Genomic DNA, 14,353 nt, shown 5'->3' on the forward strand with positions numbered 1-14,353 from the left:
TGGAGTTCTTGCTACTTTACAAGAAAGCAATCGACATTGCATAAAAATTGTTTTTAAAAGATGTTTCTAATCCTTGACAGATCCAAGATTCGCCACCAAAGTCCCCTGCTCCTACTGTCTATTAATGGAATATGATTTTGTAATATCAGAGTAATCATTTAAATAATTATACTGTCATTTAAATCTTAAAATCTTAAAAAATGACTGAATGTGGGGAAGATTTGAGCAGGTCTGAAGTTGTTTCAATGATTTATGTGGCTAAAGAAAAAAATCAGATTCTGAATTAATATTAACATTTTAAGATTTTTTTCTGTTTCCATGGATATGTTTGTACACAAAAGTGGGGGGAAAGTGCGCCAACAGAGTGTGGAATATATTAGAATATAATGATTTTAAAAAATAAGTCACCATAAACACACATCACCAAGTCAAGCAATTAAAAAAAGAAGAGGTCACATGAGCGTTAATCAGCCAGATTAAGCTGCCTGGTTTCAGTATTCACCCACATGTTACTTTCAACTAGTTTGGCAAAGCGCATGTACATCATTAACTCAAATAATATGTGTAAAAGTGTAATCCTTGGAGTATGAATGATTTTAAATCTTAAACTTGTAGTCACAGTACTTCCTAATGTGGGGATTATATAGGGTATATTCATCTACTCGGTGAGAAGCGACTGTAGGATGAATTAATTACACTTCCGCTGCTCTGCAACAGCACAATATTACTTCCAGAGCAGAAGCATGCCATGCATGAAAACAACTGCACAAATTGCACGTGCACACACACACACACACACACACACACACACACACACGCTAAAAGAAGCAATTTCATGACAACTGTCAAAATGAAAATCCAGGTCATTGGTTTTGGCGTCCAGTCCAGTTCGGTCCAACCTATATAATCCACAGCCCCGCTCCTCTGTAAGGCGTAGGTGGACAAGTCGTGGGCTGATGATGTTCATTACTTCTCTCTCTGCAAGTCAATACTCTCCCTCAGTCTTCAAGCACTCTCCTGGTGATGCTATGTATACCCTAGCTGCCAAAAACAGCACGATACTGTGTGTGTGTGTGTGTGTCTGAGTGTGTGTGAAGCAGGGAAAATGATGAAATAACAGTGATGAGAATGTTAATCCTCTTCCAAGGTTTAAGTTATTATTAAAAAAAAAAAAAAAAAAAAAACTGCTTCTGTTTCAGAGAGATCTTTGAGGAGACTGTTTGGCTGTTGGTACAGCGACCACCACCCGCTGGTTAAAGGTCAGTCAGTGTGTGCCTCCATTCTGCAAGTGACAGCAAGCGTCTGACAGGGGAAAAAAATGTCACCAATAGTTCTTCCTTCAGGGCTCCGTCTAGAACCTTTCCAGGCTGAAAACACACGACGGGAAAAAAGAAAAAAAAGGTTCCAGCCTGAGTGGAAACATGGCTGTGAAATAGAACTGGCTGGAAAAGTCTGTTCACGGCGCTGCAGGTCTGACAGATGAGGGGACACGGCTAATGATGGCTGCTGTTTCCCATATGTTCACCATCAGTGTGCTACACTAACAGAGGCATCGCTGCAAAAGGACAGAAGCAGGACCTCCAGCATGCAGGGCACCGACCATCAGGATTGAAATTTATATAAATATATAGATAGAGGGGAGTGTGTGTGTGTGTGTGTGTGCGGTGATAAGCTGCCTGCAGACACATGCGGCTCAGAGCAGATCGACAGTGACGGCTTGCTGATTAGTCAACTCACAGCCCCACCAAGACCGGAGAGTCTGCGCGCACACACACGAACACACACAGCTGCGCTCAAGTTCATTTAAATAAACCTCACAGATCTGCTCAAACATTCACAACGAAGACACAAAAACACAAAGAGATGAACGCGTGTAGTGATGGAGTGAAGCTACAGATGCGTGTGGATTACCTTCAGCAGGTACACGGGGATGTTGCTGAAGTCCACGGGGAGTTTGAGAAGGAAACGGGCTGAAAACTCTCCTGTCTTGAGAAAAGAGACAAAGGTGAAGACATTTAGAAAGTGCATAACATAGAGGATGAATAACAAAAAAGAAACTGACTTGATGAGCCGTATTTATCAACACCTGAGTTTTAAAGATGCAATGCAGAACTTTAGCAGATTTTCAGGGATGCACCTCGATTGACAGCTAATTCAGCATCCACCTTGCAACTGTACTTCACTGTTGATCTTTCCAACCAGTAAAAGACTCACTGTTTTGTTCCTCTTTTCCTTCAATATTGTCTTTTTTTTTTTCTTTTCGCTGAATTAGCCATGGTGCGCATTAAAGTAGCCGGTGTGTTTACATCGCATTTGACACATTTGACTTAATCCCGCCAGTCCAGGAATTTGACTTGTATTAAACCAGTGGTTCCTAAACCTTTTCTGCAGGCTCCCTTTTCATCAATAACAATAATGTCAAGGCCCCCCTACAGTATCCAACAGGCTTTTCTTTCTCTTCAGGATGAAAAGTCCCCAAGTGTTTGGCTTCATACTTCATAATATCAAATGATAATATTTTCATACATGCAGAAGACTGTGGTCTCTTCATTACCCACTAGTGATTACTACTATTACTTGACCATTAATTGGTCAATCCCAGGGCAGATATGCTGCATCATATTTTCTTCTCTTTTTTTTAGTACTTGAAGTCTCTCTGGTTGATCCATCATTATTTCCCATCGATACGTTCACAGTGCCAAGACTCTAAATTTGATTTAGCCTTGCTGCGCCCCCCCCCCCCATTCCCCCATTTTATTGCAATTTTAATATTTTAAATAATGCTGTCACTGCATTTTATACATTTATATGTAATATGAACATTTCCAATGTGATGACAGGAGAAAGACAGTTTGTCTTGTACAACAGTACATTTTAATCATACAATTAGATTTTCTTTAAATAAAGACAAAATGAAGATGGACACGTCACTTCTTTAACTATTCTAAGAATAGTCTCAGATTGTTGATGCCTAAACTTTTACATTAACTCCAGGGTCATTTTAAAAATACCTTCTTTCTGTCCAGCAGGTTTTACATGTTTCTTTGTTTCAACACACCAGATTCAGATGGAATATATCTCCTAAAGATATGAAGATCTTCACAAGCCTGTAAATGGTTTGACTAAGGTGTTTAAAACCAGATGCCACTGAGGACTAGAGTTTGACCTCTGTAACACTAAATATCAGCCATCACATCATTAGGTTTTTACCCAGCTGTTCTTCCGTCCTGCATAGATCTCCATGTTGCGGCCGTAGCTGGGATCCTCCAGCAGGCTGTCGTACTCGAACAGCAGCCTGGAGCTCTCCCGCAGGCGCTGACATTGGTAGTGATGGTACTGCTGGATGAGCTCCTTCACCAGCTGGAGTAAACACTCAGGGTTCCCAGCGTCCCAGTGGACCAGATGCTGAAACACACACCAGAGAGGAGCAACAAGACAAATTAATCAACTCTGTGGGTTACAATACAGCACAGTAAGATGACATAAAAATAGAAGCCTCTTCTGGGATTAATGGGGAGCAAATTTGGCCAAAAAAAAAAAAAAAAAAAAAACCCACACTAAAAAAGGCACTAGTAGATGAAAACCCACTATGAATAAGACCAATCCCTCACTTCTCATTAAGTATCACATAACTTGGCAAAGCCAGGTTTTAGACAGACAGACAAATAAATAACCCAAAAAAAATTCTCCATATTCTGACATGACTCAGGGGGCAGTGGAGGGAAACCTAAACGAATTTCATCATAATAACCAATACAGTCGTCCAGCATGGGGATGGAACTTACTGGAAAATGCATTTAGATGTATTGTCATGTAAACAAACAATATTTAGACTCCTGGACTCCGTTTAAAGGTAGTTTTATGAAGGGGTTGAGAATAGTAGTAGCATTCAACTTTTCAATTCAATTTTATTTGTATAGCACCACTTCACAACAATGTTGTCACAGGACACTTTACATACACGAATCAACATACACATCAATTTTAGCCAATTCATACATATCCTATAATAGAAACCAACTGATTGCATCGAGTCATGACTTCAATCCAATCCCCCATCCTGAGCTGCACGTGGCGACAGTGGGAAGGAAAAAACTCCCCTTTAACAGGAAGAAAACCCAACGCAGAACCCTGGAAGAGGTCTGTCCTGTACCCGAACCACATACTCCCATTAAAAGATCTGATGGGAGGAAGGGTTGTGCAAAAGGACGTCCTGACACTACACAATCATTTCATCTGATATGGGAAAGCAGGAAGACAGAACTCCTAAATGTGCCACTTTTCAGACCACTGCTGCACTAGTAACTTATGATCACAGATTCCTGATGAATGTTCAGTTCGCAGTTTGGAAATTTGGTTTGCTTTTTTTAAATTTATTTTCAAAAGAAGTTTTACGTATCAGGACAAAACAGTAAATCTAACCTTTAACAAGTCTTAAATTGAGCTGAATACAAACCAAACTGACAAACATCTCAAATAGTATTGGAGGTTTGCAGCATTCAGGTGTGTGTTAAGACAATGCCAAGGAGGAAAGGCATCAGCAATGAGAATCTTAGAGTTATATTGATACTTATCTGGTAGGTCTGTGACGATATGCTTTTGTCCAGATTCGTTGCGATTCAGATGTTTTTGGGTGCCAGATTGATTTAAATTGCGATTTTCACAATTTTTCAATTTTGATAATTTTTGTAAACTAAAAACACAAAAAAAATGTAGAATTTTTTTTTTTTGCTAGTCATTTTTCTCCTCATTTCAATTAGAAAAAAACAACACAGTGGCCAGACCATCATTCCACTAGTATAATGCCCAAGAAGAAATAAAAAAAAATAAAAATGACCAAAACATTTATAAAGGATTATTTTTATTTGAAAAAAAAAAAAGAAAAGATTTTCGATTTTTCGATTAGATTTTCCCACCCCTAATATCTGGACATTTATAATGTGTTTCTTTTTTGCCACAGTCCACATGTGTTTCCTGTTTATAATAATTCCTATTAAAAATATCCATCTATAATGGATATCGACAGCTAGATCGGTGTGGTGCATGCAGCAAGGCAACCCCTGCATAGGTCAGTCATGGTAAAGAAGAAGTTAAGTCAAAGATGAAGCTGTCAATGTACCGGTCCCATCTGTGTTCGTACCCTCAGTCCTCACTACAGCTGTGTGTAGTTTAAGAACAAGATTGTGAATACAAGCCAGTGTCCAGACTGTTCCTTAGAGACAAAGTGAGAAGCTCGGTCAACTAAGAAGCTCAGAGTTCTGGTTCTGACATCTGGTTTGGATGCCTCCTGGACACCTCCCTGGTGAAGTTTTCTGAAAAGATTCCACAGGGAGGAAACCCTGGAGAAGACCCAGACCATGCTAAAAGCCTGGGAACGCCTCAGGATCGCCCCAGACGAGCTGGTGAATGTGGCTGCGGAGAAGGAAGTTGGAAGTAGTAGTATTTGTAGAAAATAGATGTATAGATGGAATATCCAGGTGTATGTTTGCATACATACAGTATATCTTTGTATTACTGCGAACACTCATTTGGTCATTTTAACAAATTAACTTTACAGAATATATCTTTTGTTTTGTTTGTATTTCTTTTTTAATATGAACCAAAGTTTCTATTTTGTTCTTTTTTTTTTTTTTTTTTTAATTCTTTGTGGGTTTTCAGGTTTATTCTGTCAAGCAAAGATCATCATAATTTGGTTCTGTGTACACTGGTGCATTCAGAATGACAACGTCTAAGATGGGAAATTGTTACTGCCTGTCAATTTGGGAAAGTTAATCAAATCATTTCTAAACTATTTGGAATCCACCAGTTACTTTTTTATACATTTCTCATGTATGGGCGTTTAGCTAAGATGGAGTTTAGTTCCAACATACTTCAATGATGCATTTTCAGTTTTAACATGACAGTGGATTTTAAAATGGTGCGGTCTGCATTTGGCTTTTAGAATACTATCTTTTTAGCATCAGTTAACAATCTCCTTTTTACAAATCTCAGTTTCAGTCTTGATCAGCAACAGCATGTGACCTTTTTAACTGGAGACAAAGCCAACATGTAACAAGGTTTAACTGCATTCATCTGAGTTAGCAAAACCACCTAAACAAGAAAAACTGGTCTATTTCTAACCAAATAAAATGTTTCCTTCTCTTAATCTGAACCTGTCCAGTAATACATAAGGAAATAATAATACGCGATATTTTTTTTAGAAATTTTCAAACATCACGTGAGGTCTAACAAAGACAAATAGATACTAAATCCTGGAGATACCATTTCAAGGCTGATACCATTTTGAGGCTGAAAAACCAGACTTCCCCAGTTTTTCCTCCCTCCAGGACACCAACAGTTTACAGCACCACTTCGCTTTACGGCACTGGATATCAACACACTGCCAGTTTTGAAAGAGCACTATGGCTGATTTGTCAAAGAAATGTAAGATGGCCTTATTGGAAGAAACAAGGAAAAGAAAGAGAAAACGGACAGAGCTTAGAGATAAGATGACAAGAATGATCTTTAGAGAAACAGAATGAAGATAGATGCTGAATTGGCCGTCATTTGGTGCCATCTCACAGAATTTCCTCCTACTTGGTTAAAACATGTACACATGGGGTTGCAGGATATTAAAGCATTTCTGGAAGGCTGCTCATGATCTGACTGTCAAAGTTGTGGTTATCCCGCTGGACATTTCACCAGCATGCCACCTCATGGTAGTGATGAAAGTTTCCTTTCAGTCCTGATAGTGAAAGTGATTTTGTAAGCCAACTTGTTTTGAAAGTGAAATACTGGTGTAAAACTAAAACTGATGCTAAACAAACAGGCTGTGCAACTTATGACATAACTCTAGTGAAAAGGTAAATGGGTAACTTGCCATAGCTGTAGTTTCTAATTAATGCAGGTCAATCTAAAATGAAATAATCATTTTGATTATTATCAAGTAAGAGGATTTCACCATTAATACCAGTTACATGTTGGATGGAAAAGCAGGATGTCTGTGATTTGCAAAAGCTCGTCTCAATGACTGTCTGTCCGTTTGCCCGTGAGCCAACATGAAATGTAAAAGAGAAAGCTTTCATTGTTTCAGGAGGGGGTGGAATGAGAGGGGGGGGATCGCAATAGCAAGGGCAGGCTAAACAGAGACAGTGACCTCATCATCCTGATCCACCAGTGGTTACCAGCAATGCCGGGATTCCCGAAATGAGGGGGGAGATGCAAACAAGGATCAGCATTGTCCAAAAGAGGCAGCCGGAGCCGCGGGGCAGGAGCAAGCTGAAACCGAGCAGAGACTGAAGAAGTGCTGTGTCAGGATTGTGACAGGGAATATCAGTGAAACTCAGCTGAGGAGGACGAGAGCGAGAGAGGAGGGGTCAGAGGGGGAAGAGGGGAAAGAGGGGAAAGAAATAACCCTGCAGAGTTTAGACAAGTAAGCCAAGGCCAAACAAAAAACTGGACTGAGACCCTTCAAGCTTGCCCAAGTTGACTAGTTATGAAGTGCAACTGAAACTCCACAAGGAAACAAGTTAATGTTTTACCCTGATAGCTGTGGAATGTTGCAGTTGTAATGCACACACTGAGGGCTCTTAGGTATAAGGATCTTAGTGTAGGATAAACACTCCTTTACAAATTATAGTCAAGGCGTTCATGAGGTTGGTGGTTAAAGTAAAGTACTCCAGTGGAGGTATTGTTAGGGCATTTTGACCGAGCTGGTTATGGAGCTGGTTCAGAGCCAGACTTGGCACAGGTTCTTTGGCTTTCAACTGCCTAAGCACCAGCTCCTGGTTCTCAAAACCAGTTCTAACCTGGCATCAACTCTTTGCTGAGCCAGAGTTGAGAACCTCAGCAGGTTGGGGCGGGGTTACCTGGCCTAAATATGACCATTGGAAGTTGGACTATTATCTTCATATCAGCTAACAAAATTGACTATAAAAACAAGCAGATCTGGTTCAAGGAGGAGACTCTGTGTTGTCTGGCTCTCAGGTCGTACGCAGAGATCCAAGGTAAATTTGACGGGGTAAATTGGACAAAGCCTGTGTTTGAGCAGCTACAACAGGAGATGCCTGCAGTTGGCTACAAACTGGGCTACAACCACTGGTCAACAAATTAGTTTGACAAATTTTACAGAAAATTTCTGGGGACCAGAAAAAGGAGCTGGGATGAAGCAACAACAAATGACCCAAAAGAAACCCACATTTTCAGATCCTGAATGATGTTCTTAGTGACTGACCGGCAATTACACAGCACTGACCAAACTCTTTCGGTCGAAACCAAAACCAGTTCTTTGCTAGCACCGGAGCTGAACCACCTAAGCACTGACTCTAGTACCAGCGCCAGTTGTTCTTTGGTCAAAAAGCCTTTTGTAGCCAATGACAGCTCCGCCTAGAAGATGATCATATCTGGTAAAGCATTAGGTCGTCTTCTCCAAGTACAGATAAACATTTCTAAAATGTACTTTTAAAGAAATCCACTATGCCTTTCATTTGTAAAGTAAAGGGATATTGAGATATTTCATCAGTAAAAACTATTACCTGCTGATGGAAGATTCGCTCCGAGCCACACCACATGCTAAAAGAAATTTCAGAATTTGCCAAATTTCCTGATTTCTTCTTATTAGCCTGAAAGTTCTCGAGCTGGTCATCGAGCCAGTTCTCCAAAGCTTGTTCTTTAAAGAAAAACAAACGCCTACATCAGGGGTGCCCAAAGTCGGTCCTCGAGAGCTGCTGTCCTACCTGGGTTCCACTAAATAGATTCTATATAGCCGATGAAGTTCTTCACAATGACTGATTGATTTGAGTCAGATGTGTTGGAGTGGGGATACATGGGAAACCTGCAGGATTGTGGCCCTCGAGGACCAGAGCTGACAACCTCTGGCTTAAATAATTAAACCACTTTAGGAATTTCTTCCAACCTCATTTTAGGGCTTGAGGAATGTTTATCTACGAGAATCATGACTACAACTTTTAATACCATTAATCCTGTTCACAAATGCTGTTTCAGGTTGCACTGACACCCGGATAGTCTGGGGGCTTTGGTTCGATTGGGTGGGGGTTTCCAAAAATTTTCACAACTTTACTTGGTTTGCTTTTATACAGTACTTTTATCAAACCTTCGACCATGTCACACAGTTCCTACAACTGCTCGCAAGAGGCAATATTCCCCAAATGGACCAGTGAACAAGAAGAAAAAAAAAGAACATCATATAGCTCACTGATTAGACGAGACTAAAACAGCTCATTAACTATAAGTTAACAGTAGATCAATAATAAATTGATTGAGTCTTTGGGTTTCTGTTTTTTCCTTTGGTGTTCAAACCTACTGTGTTTTTTTTGTTCTTTTTTTTTTTTTTTGCAAAAAATCTGTATAAAATACTGTTTTCATTTTGCTAATAAGGACAACTGTTTTCCAACTCTGACCAGTATTTATAACTGACCCGCATTGCTTTGAGTGGATCTACAAATGGTGCTCGACATGCAGGCAACGATTATAAATGCTGCTGCTAACAAATAAAGCTGAAACCGTTCTGAACACTTTTAAACAGCGACAATCTAAAGGAAAGCTCATTTTCTCACACTGCTGCTTTCACCTCACATTCACAATAAAGTTCTTCTTTTTTTATTCCAAATCTTTGTTTCATTTTGAAACTACGCTGGTTCTTGTTTTGCAAACACGTTGTCTGACATCAGTCGTTATTTCCTTTGGCTCACTAAAATGTCAGAGCTGCTATAACCACACTTACTTGGTACTACAGGAAATAGAAAGCTACTTGTTAAGAGACAAGGAACCTTTCTAAAGTCTATGCATAACATGTAATTTAAGAAAAAGGATTGATATTTCATTGGTTGACTACTTCCAGTTTCTTATTTAACTAGCAGTTTTAGCTTTTACTTGTCAAATCCTTGAGTTTATTTCTTAATTTACTGGTAATCATAATAAATTTGTTCTTTTAGTTTGTTCAGATTGCGAGTCAGAACACTAAAGTAGTCAGAACAATGAAGTTAGTTATTGACCATCATTTATTCTACTGTCATTTTTGCAAACGCTTTTATTCAAAGTGACCTACAGAACAACCTCTCTTGCATTATACCACAGAAGGAACATTATTAAATGGTGGATTAAAAGATCTTTTGCTTTTTATTTTGCATTTTACATATATAGCAGCTAATTTTTCTGTAATATGCAAATTATAGTGTGTCTGAAAACACACAAAAAAAAGACAGTTAAAGCAATCAATGCCATTTGTTAATACATGAATCTAATTAAATGAAACTGTGACACCAGTAAAAGACCACATCTCTACAAGACTCATCCAGCAGTAACCATGGATACCTGGGGAAAATGTGGTTAACAGGGAAAATATTTCAAAGCATTAATGAAAACACCACTCTGGCTAATCCATCCAATGGTTGCCATGGCATTTGTCTGTCATTATTGCACCGAAAGTAGTAGCGTAATCAATACGACTCACAATCTAAAGATGGCTGTCCATCCTGTAGCTGATGAGATATTCTAACTTTGGACGGCAAACACACCAACAAAAGGCTGCTGTAGTTTCTCTCTGCTGTACTGGATGTTGAGACTTTGAGTTAACAAGGTTGGCTTGAACGCCGAAGCGAACATTGGTTGAATGTACAGGAAGAGAGAATAAGAAGCACTGAGCCAAAAAGCAATGTTCATGTGTTACAGTGTGTGTGCAGACATGTGAGTCTGTAGACTCTTCACTGAATTGATTTTACATGCTCTGCTGAAGGCTGTGTGTGCCAAAACAAATCTATGTGTTTGTTTTTTGTTTTTTTTAAATAATTTTTTTCCATGAATAGGATAAGCCCTGCGGAAAATGTACAGATTTGCTACATGAAAAAACACAAAAGATGCTATAGTCCCAATCTAAGCAGTTTGAAAGCGTAGATTTAACATTTGATGAAATGAAGTGAAAAGAAAAAATCCATCTACATGCCCTCTGGATCAGTCTGTTTGGAAGGAGCATCGTTCTCAGGGCTTTAACCACAGGGGGTAAGTATCACAGGCCTTGACAATGGTCTCTGGTTCAATCTGGACTTTATAATCCAATTATTTTGTCGCAGCACACTGTCTAAACCTGTGTCAGATGTTTTAAGCCTTACCTTGGCTGATGATAAAACCTGTCACTCTAACATATAAACCACTGATACCTTCCATTTTTTAAAAAGAGTGCGTATCTATAAAGGCAATTTATAATCGTATTAAGTTAAGATATTAGGATTTGATTCAATATCAGTGTTTTAAAAACTGCATATCAAAAAATGAAGTGGATTAGCACTGGGATTTAGCATGTTTGGGGTATTAATGGAGCAGTGAGTCGAAGTAGACGATGAAAACAAAGTCGCCGTGCCAACACCGACAGAAATGTTATAAAAACACCACGCCTTTTAGAAAGAAAATGCCACTTCTCTCTGCCTGTTGATTAATTCACTCAAATTACACCTCTTCAAATTACATACACATTAACAGATAATGTGTTTATTTCCTTTCACACAAATAAAGAAAACAATTTAAATAAAAATGAAATGGTTAGTTAAAGAATTGTGAAACACATTGTGATTAAACAAGAATTTATGTAAAATTTTTCTGACTTGATATCGACTTTATTTTATTACATTTTATCATATGTTCATTTAAACTATGACCACCCTTGGTTTATAGAATTTAGTGTGCTGAGCAGGTTGATTTCCCAAAAATTGAGCAGGAAAAAATGTGGGCACACAAACAGTTTAACTCCAAACTAAAACAAGATTTTAAAAAAACAACATTTGAATAAATGAAGCTCAGATCCATTGTCTTAAAACAAAACCATGAGTAATCTTTAAAGCTTTAATTTGATCCAAAATAATCTATAAACTACATGCAGGAATTTAAAAACACAAATTGAAGTTTTATGGCTTAAATTAAAAAAAACCAGAGCTTTGCAAAGATCCATGCTGGAAGTAGAAAAAATTGACTGCATACTGGGAAAAAATATATATGAACTATTTTCATACATTTATGCTTTTATGTCACATTTTTTTTGTACAGGCACAGAGTTGTACAGGCACGAAACTGGAATCAACCCAATGTCTAAAGGAGGTCTGAGACCTGGATGCTGCGGACCGAGTGAAATAATTCTCTGCGGGATGATGGAGGGGTTATTAAGTCTTCTTTTTGTTTTGCAGAGCCTGGAACAGCAGAGATATAATTCTTTGGAACAAACTTGAAACAGGAAACTCATTGATCTGGACTCGTTGGACATGTTTAAGACATGTTGGATGATTGGGAGGCAGTTTTTTTTAATATTCTGCTTGATTTGGAGATTTTTACGTTGTTTTTAAACCCTTAGTCAGTTTGTGTTGTTGTGTGACTGTAAAATGTTTAACTGCGCTGCTGTTGGCCAGATCTGGACTCTCATGGAAAGAATTTTTAAACTTAATGAGACTCTTCCTTTACTGGTTTTACTGGTTTAAAATAAAAAAATTAAATCAGAGCAACTTTGTTGCCACTTCAGATACATTAAAATACATTAATACTTTTGGATTTTTTGTGGAACTTTGAAGCTCTTGCAGGGCCCATTTCAATCAAGTTGTACACACACACACACACACACACAACTTATTCCACCTCTGACCATATTGTTCGGTTTTTAGAAAATTTTTATGACATTTTGTTCTTTAAATGATAATTTCTTGTATAAGTCCGCCTACTTTAGACTTCATCTACAGATTGTTTTCCATTTATTTTTGGTCACAAAAAGTTTCTAATAACAATTAAAAGCAACTAATTGAACTAACAAATGGTATTTATGGTATTCGTTTTCTTTAGCTGGTAAATACAGTGAAAAAATCACAGTATAGCTATAGACTTCATATGTTGGTTGCGATTTTTGTTTCTTGATAAAACAACAATAGCTGCATTCATAGTTTCTTGCAAAATAAAAGCAATATTTCTAAAATTTCGACCAAGAACAATTTTGATTTATTGGGTGTTCTGCTTGTTCACATCAACATGTCTGAAAAACCACCATATGAGAACGTAAAAACTTTGTAGGGATATTTGAGAGGTATTTCTAAAAGTAGTCTTTTCTATTACTGTTTCAATATTGCAATATTTAGGTTTTGTCCAATTCGAGGGGAAATCAAACGCAGCTACAGAGTATTAAAGAAGGATCCTTTCACAGGTTTTTCTTTCCTAATATCTTTTTCTTTGTGTTTTGGCCTTAGATTACAGTGATAAGTACCTGTGTTTCTGTTACCACGAGAATAGCACAAAACCGGAAACAAAGCTACCTGGTAAAAGCCGCAACTCTCATAAAATCCTGTCAAATTATGCGCTAAACACCATTCAGTGGAAACACCTGATAGTCCCAAATGTCCAAATTTATTTTGTAAAAAAAACGGTAACCGAAACACAGCATATGGCAACGTGGGGATTCATTCCTAACTCAGATCAAACTTTATTTACAAAGTACTTTTCTTTTAATCTCTCCATTTCTACACATACATGACCTTCCATCCTAAATTCCTGCCTTTTAACTGAATGTGAACCCAAAAATTGTTAGTATAAATAAACATCTAAATATAAAATAAACATTTTTCAGAATCTGGTAAATGTAACCTTAAAAACTTGATAGATATTTTTTATAGGAAGCAAAACTACTGATTTAAACTTTGCTGAAGTTTTCATCAAAATGACACAGTCCTTCCACAAATCTGACAGTGCTCAGTGCGTTTCATTTTTAGCCGTTTCATTGAGCATATAGGATATACATGTTGATGGAAGAACTCTATAAAAACAGCTTTTTTTTTTTCTTTAAGAACAACGTGTACACCTAAATTGGGTATCTTCACACTGAATAGACCCAAGTTGACAGAATTATGTCTTCCTGTGCCATCCGTCTGTATCATCTTCGATCCAATGTTTATCTTAGTCCAATGAGAGAGAGACTGGCATCTGAAACTGCAAGATAATTATATAGGCCAAGAGAAGATATTTGTTTTTATGTCTCAAACGTGATTTTTATAGATGCTGGCAACCTGATCCAATAAATCGCTGTAGACTTGAAAGTGCGAGGCATTAAAAACTCCCAAGTATTAAATTAATCTCTGTTAGTCTCTAATTCAAGTGTGGGCTCACACCCTGTTTCGCCCCCGGAGAGTGCCAAGTCTAAGATCACACTAAATTGCTCTTGTCATGTGTTGAAGACACTTGGCATTCTCAGCCCGGTGTTTTTCACTCTGATCTGTGCGGCTTGTGTCCAACGCAGCCCAACTAGTTGACAGAAATAGCACTTTTCTGTCTACTTCCACTGAGGTTCTGACACCTCTTCAGCCCAGTATCAACCCACTGTGAAGGGGAAAGGAAT

At 38.2% G+C, this 14,353-nt stretch overlaps 1 protein-coding gene across 1 annotated transcript in view; it reads right to left on the reverse strand.

Annotated features, from left to right (window-relative positions):
• The window catches only part of babam2 (BRISC and BRCA1 A complex member 2), a 113,933-nt gene that overhangs the window by 71,615 nt on the left and 27,965 nt on the right, over positions 1 to 14,353 (reverse strand). The window contains exons 5-6 of the mRNA XM_079262403.1: positions 3,211 to 3,405; positions 1,912 to 1,986 (exon numbers count right to left, since the gene is read on the reverse strand). Coding sequence (XP_079118529.1) covers positions 1,912 to 1,986; positions 3,211 to 3,405 — 270 coding nt within the window. The remainder of the gene's footprint in view (positions 1 to 1,911; positions 1,987 to 3,210; positions 3,406 to 14,353) is intronic.

This window comes from Telmatherina bonti (assembly GCF_933228915.1).
Source record: "Telmatherina bonti genome assembly, chromosome: 22".
Lineage (NCBI taxonomy): Eukaryota > Metazoa > Chordata > Actinopteri > Atheriniformes > Telmatherinidae > Telmatherina > Telmatherina bonti.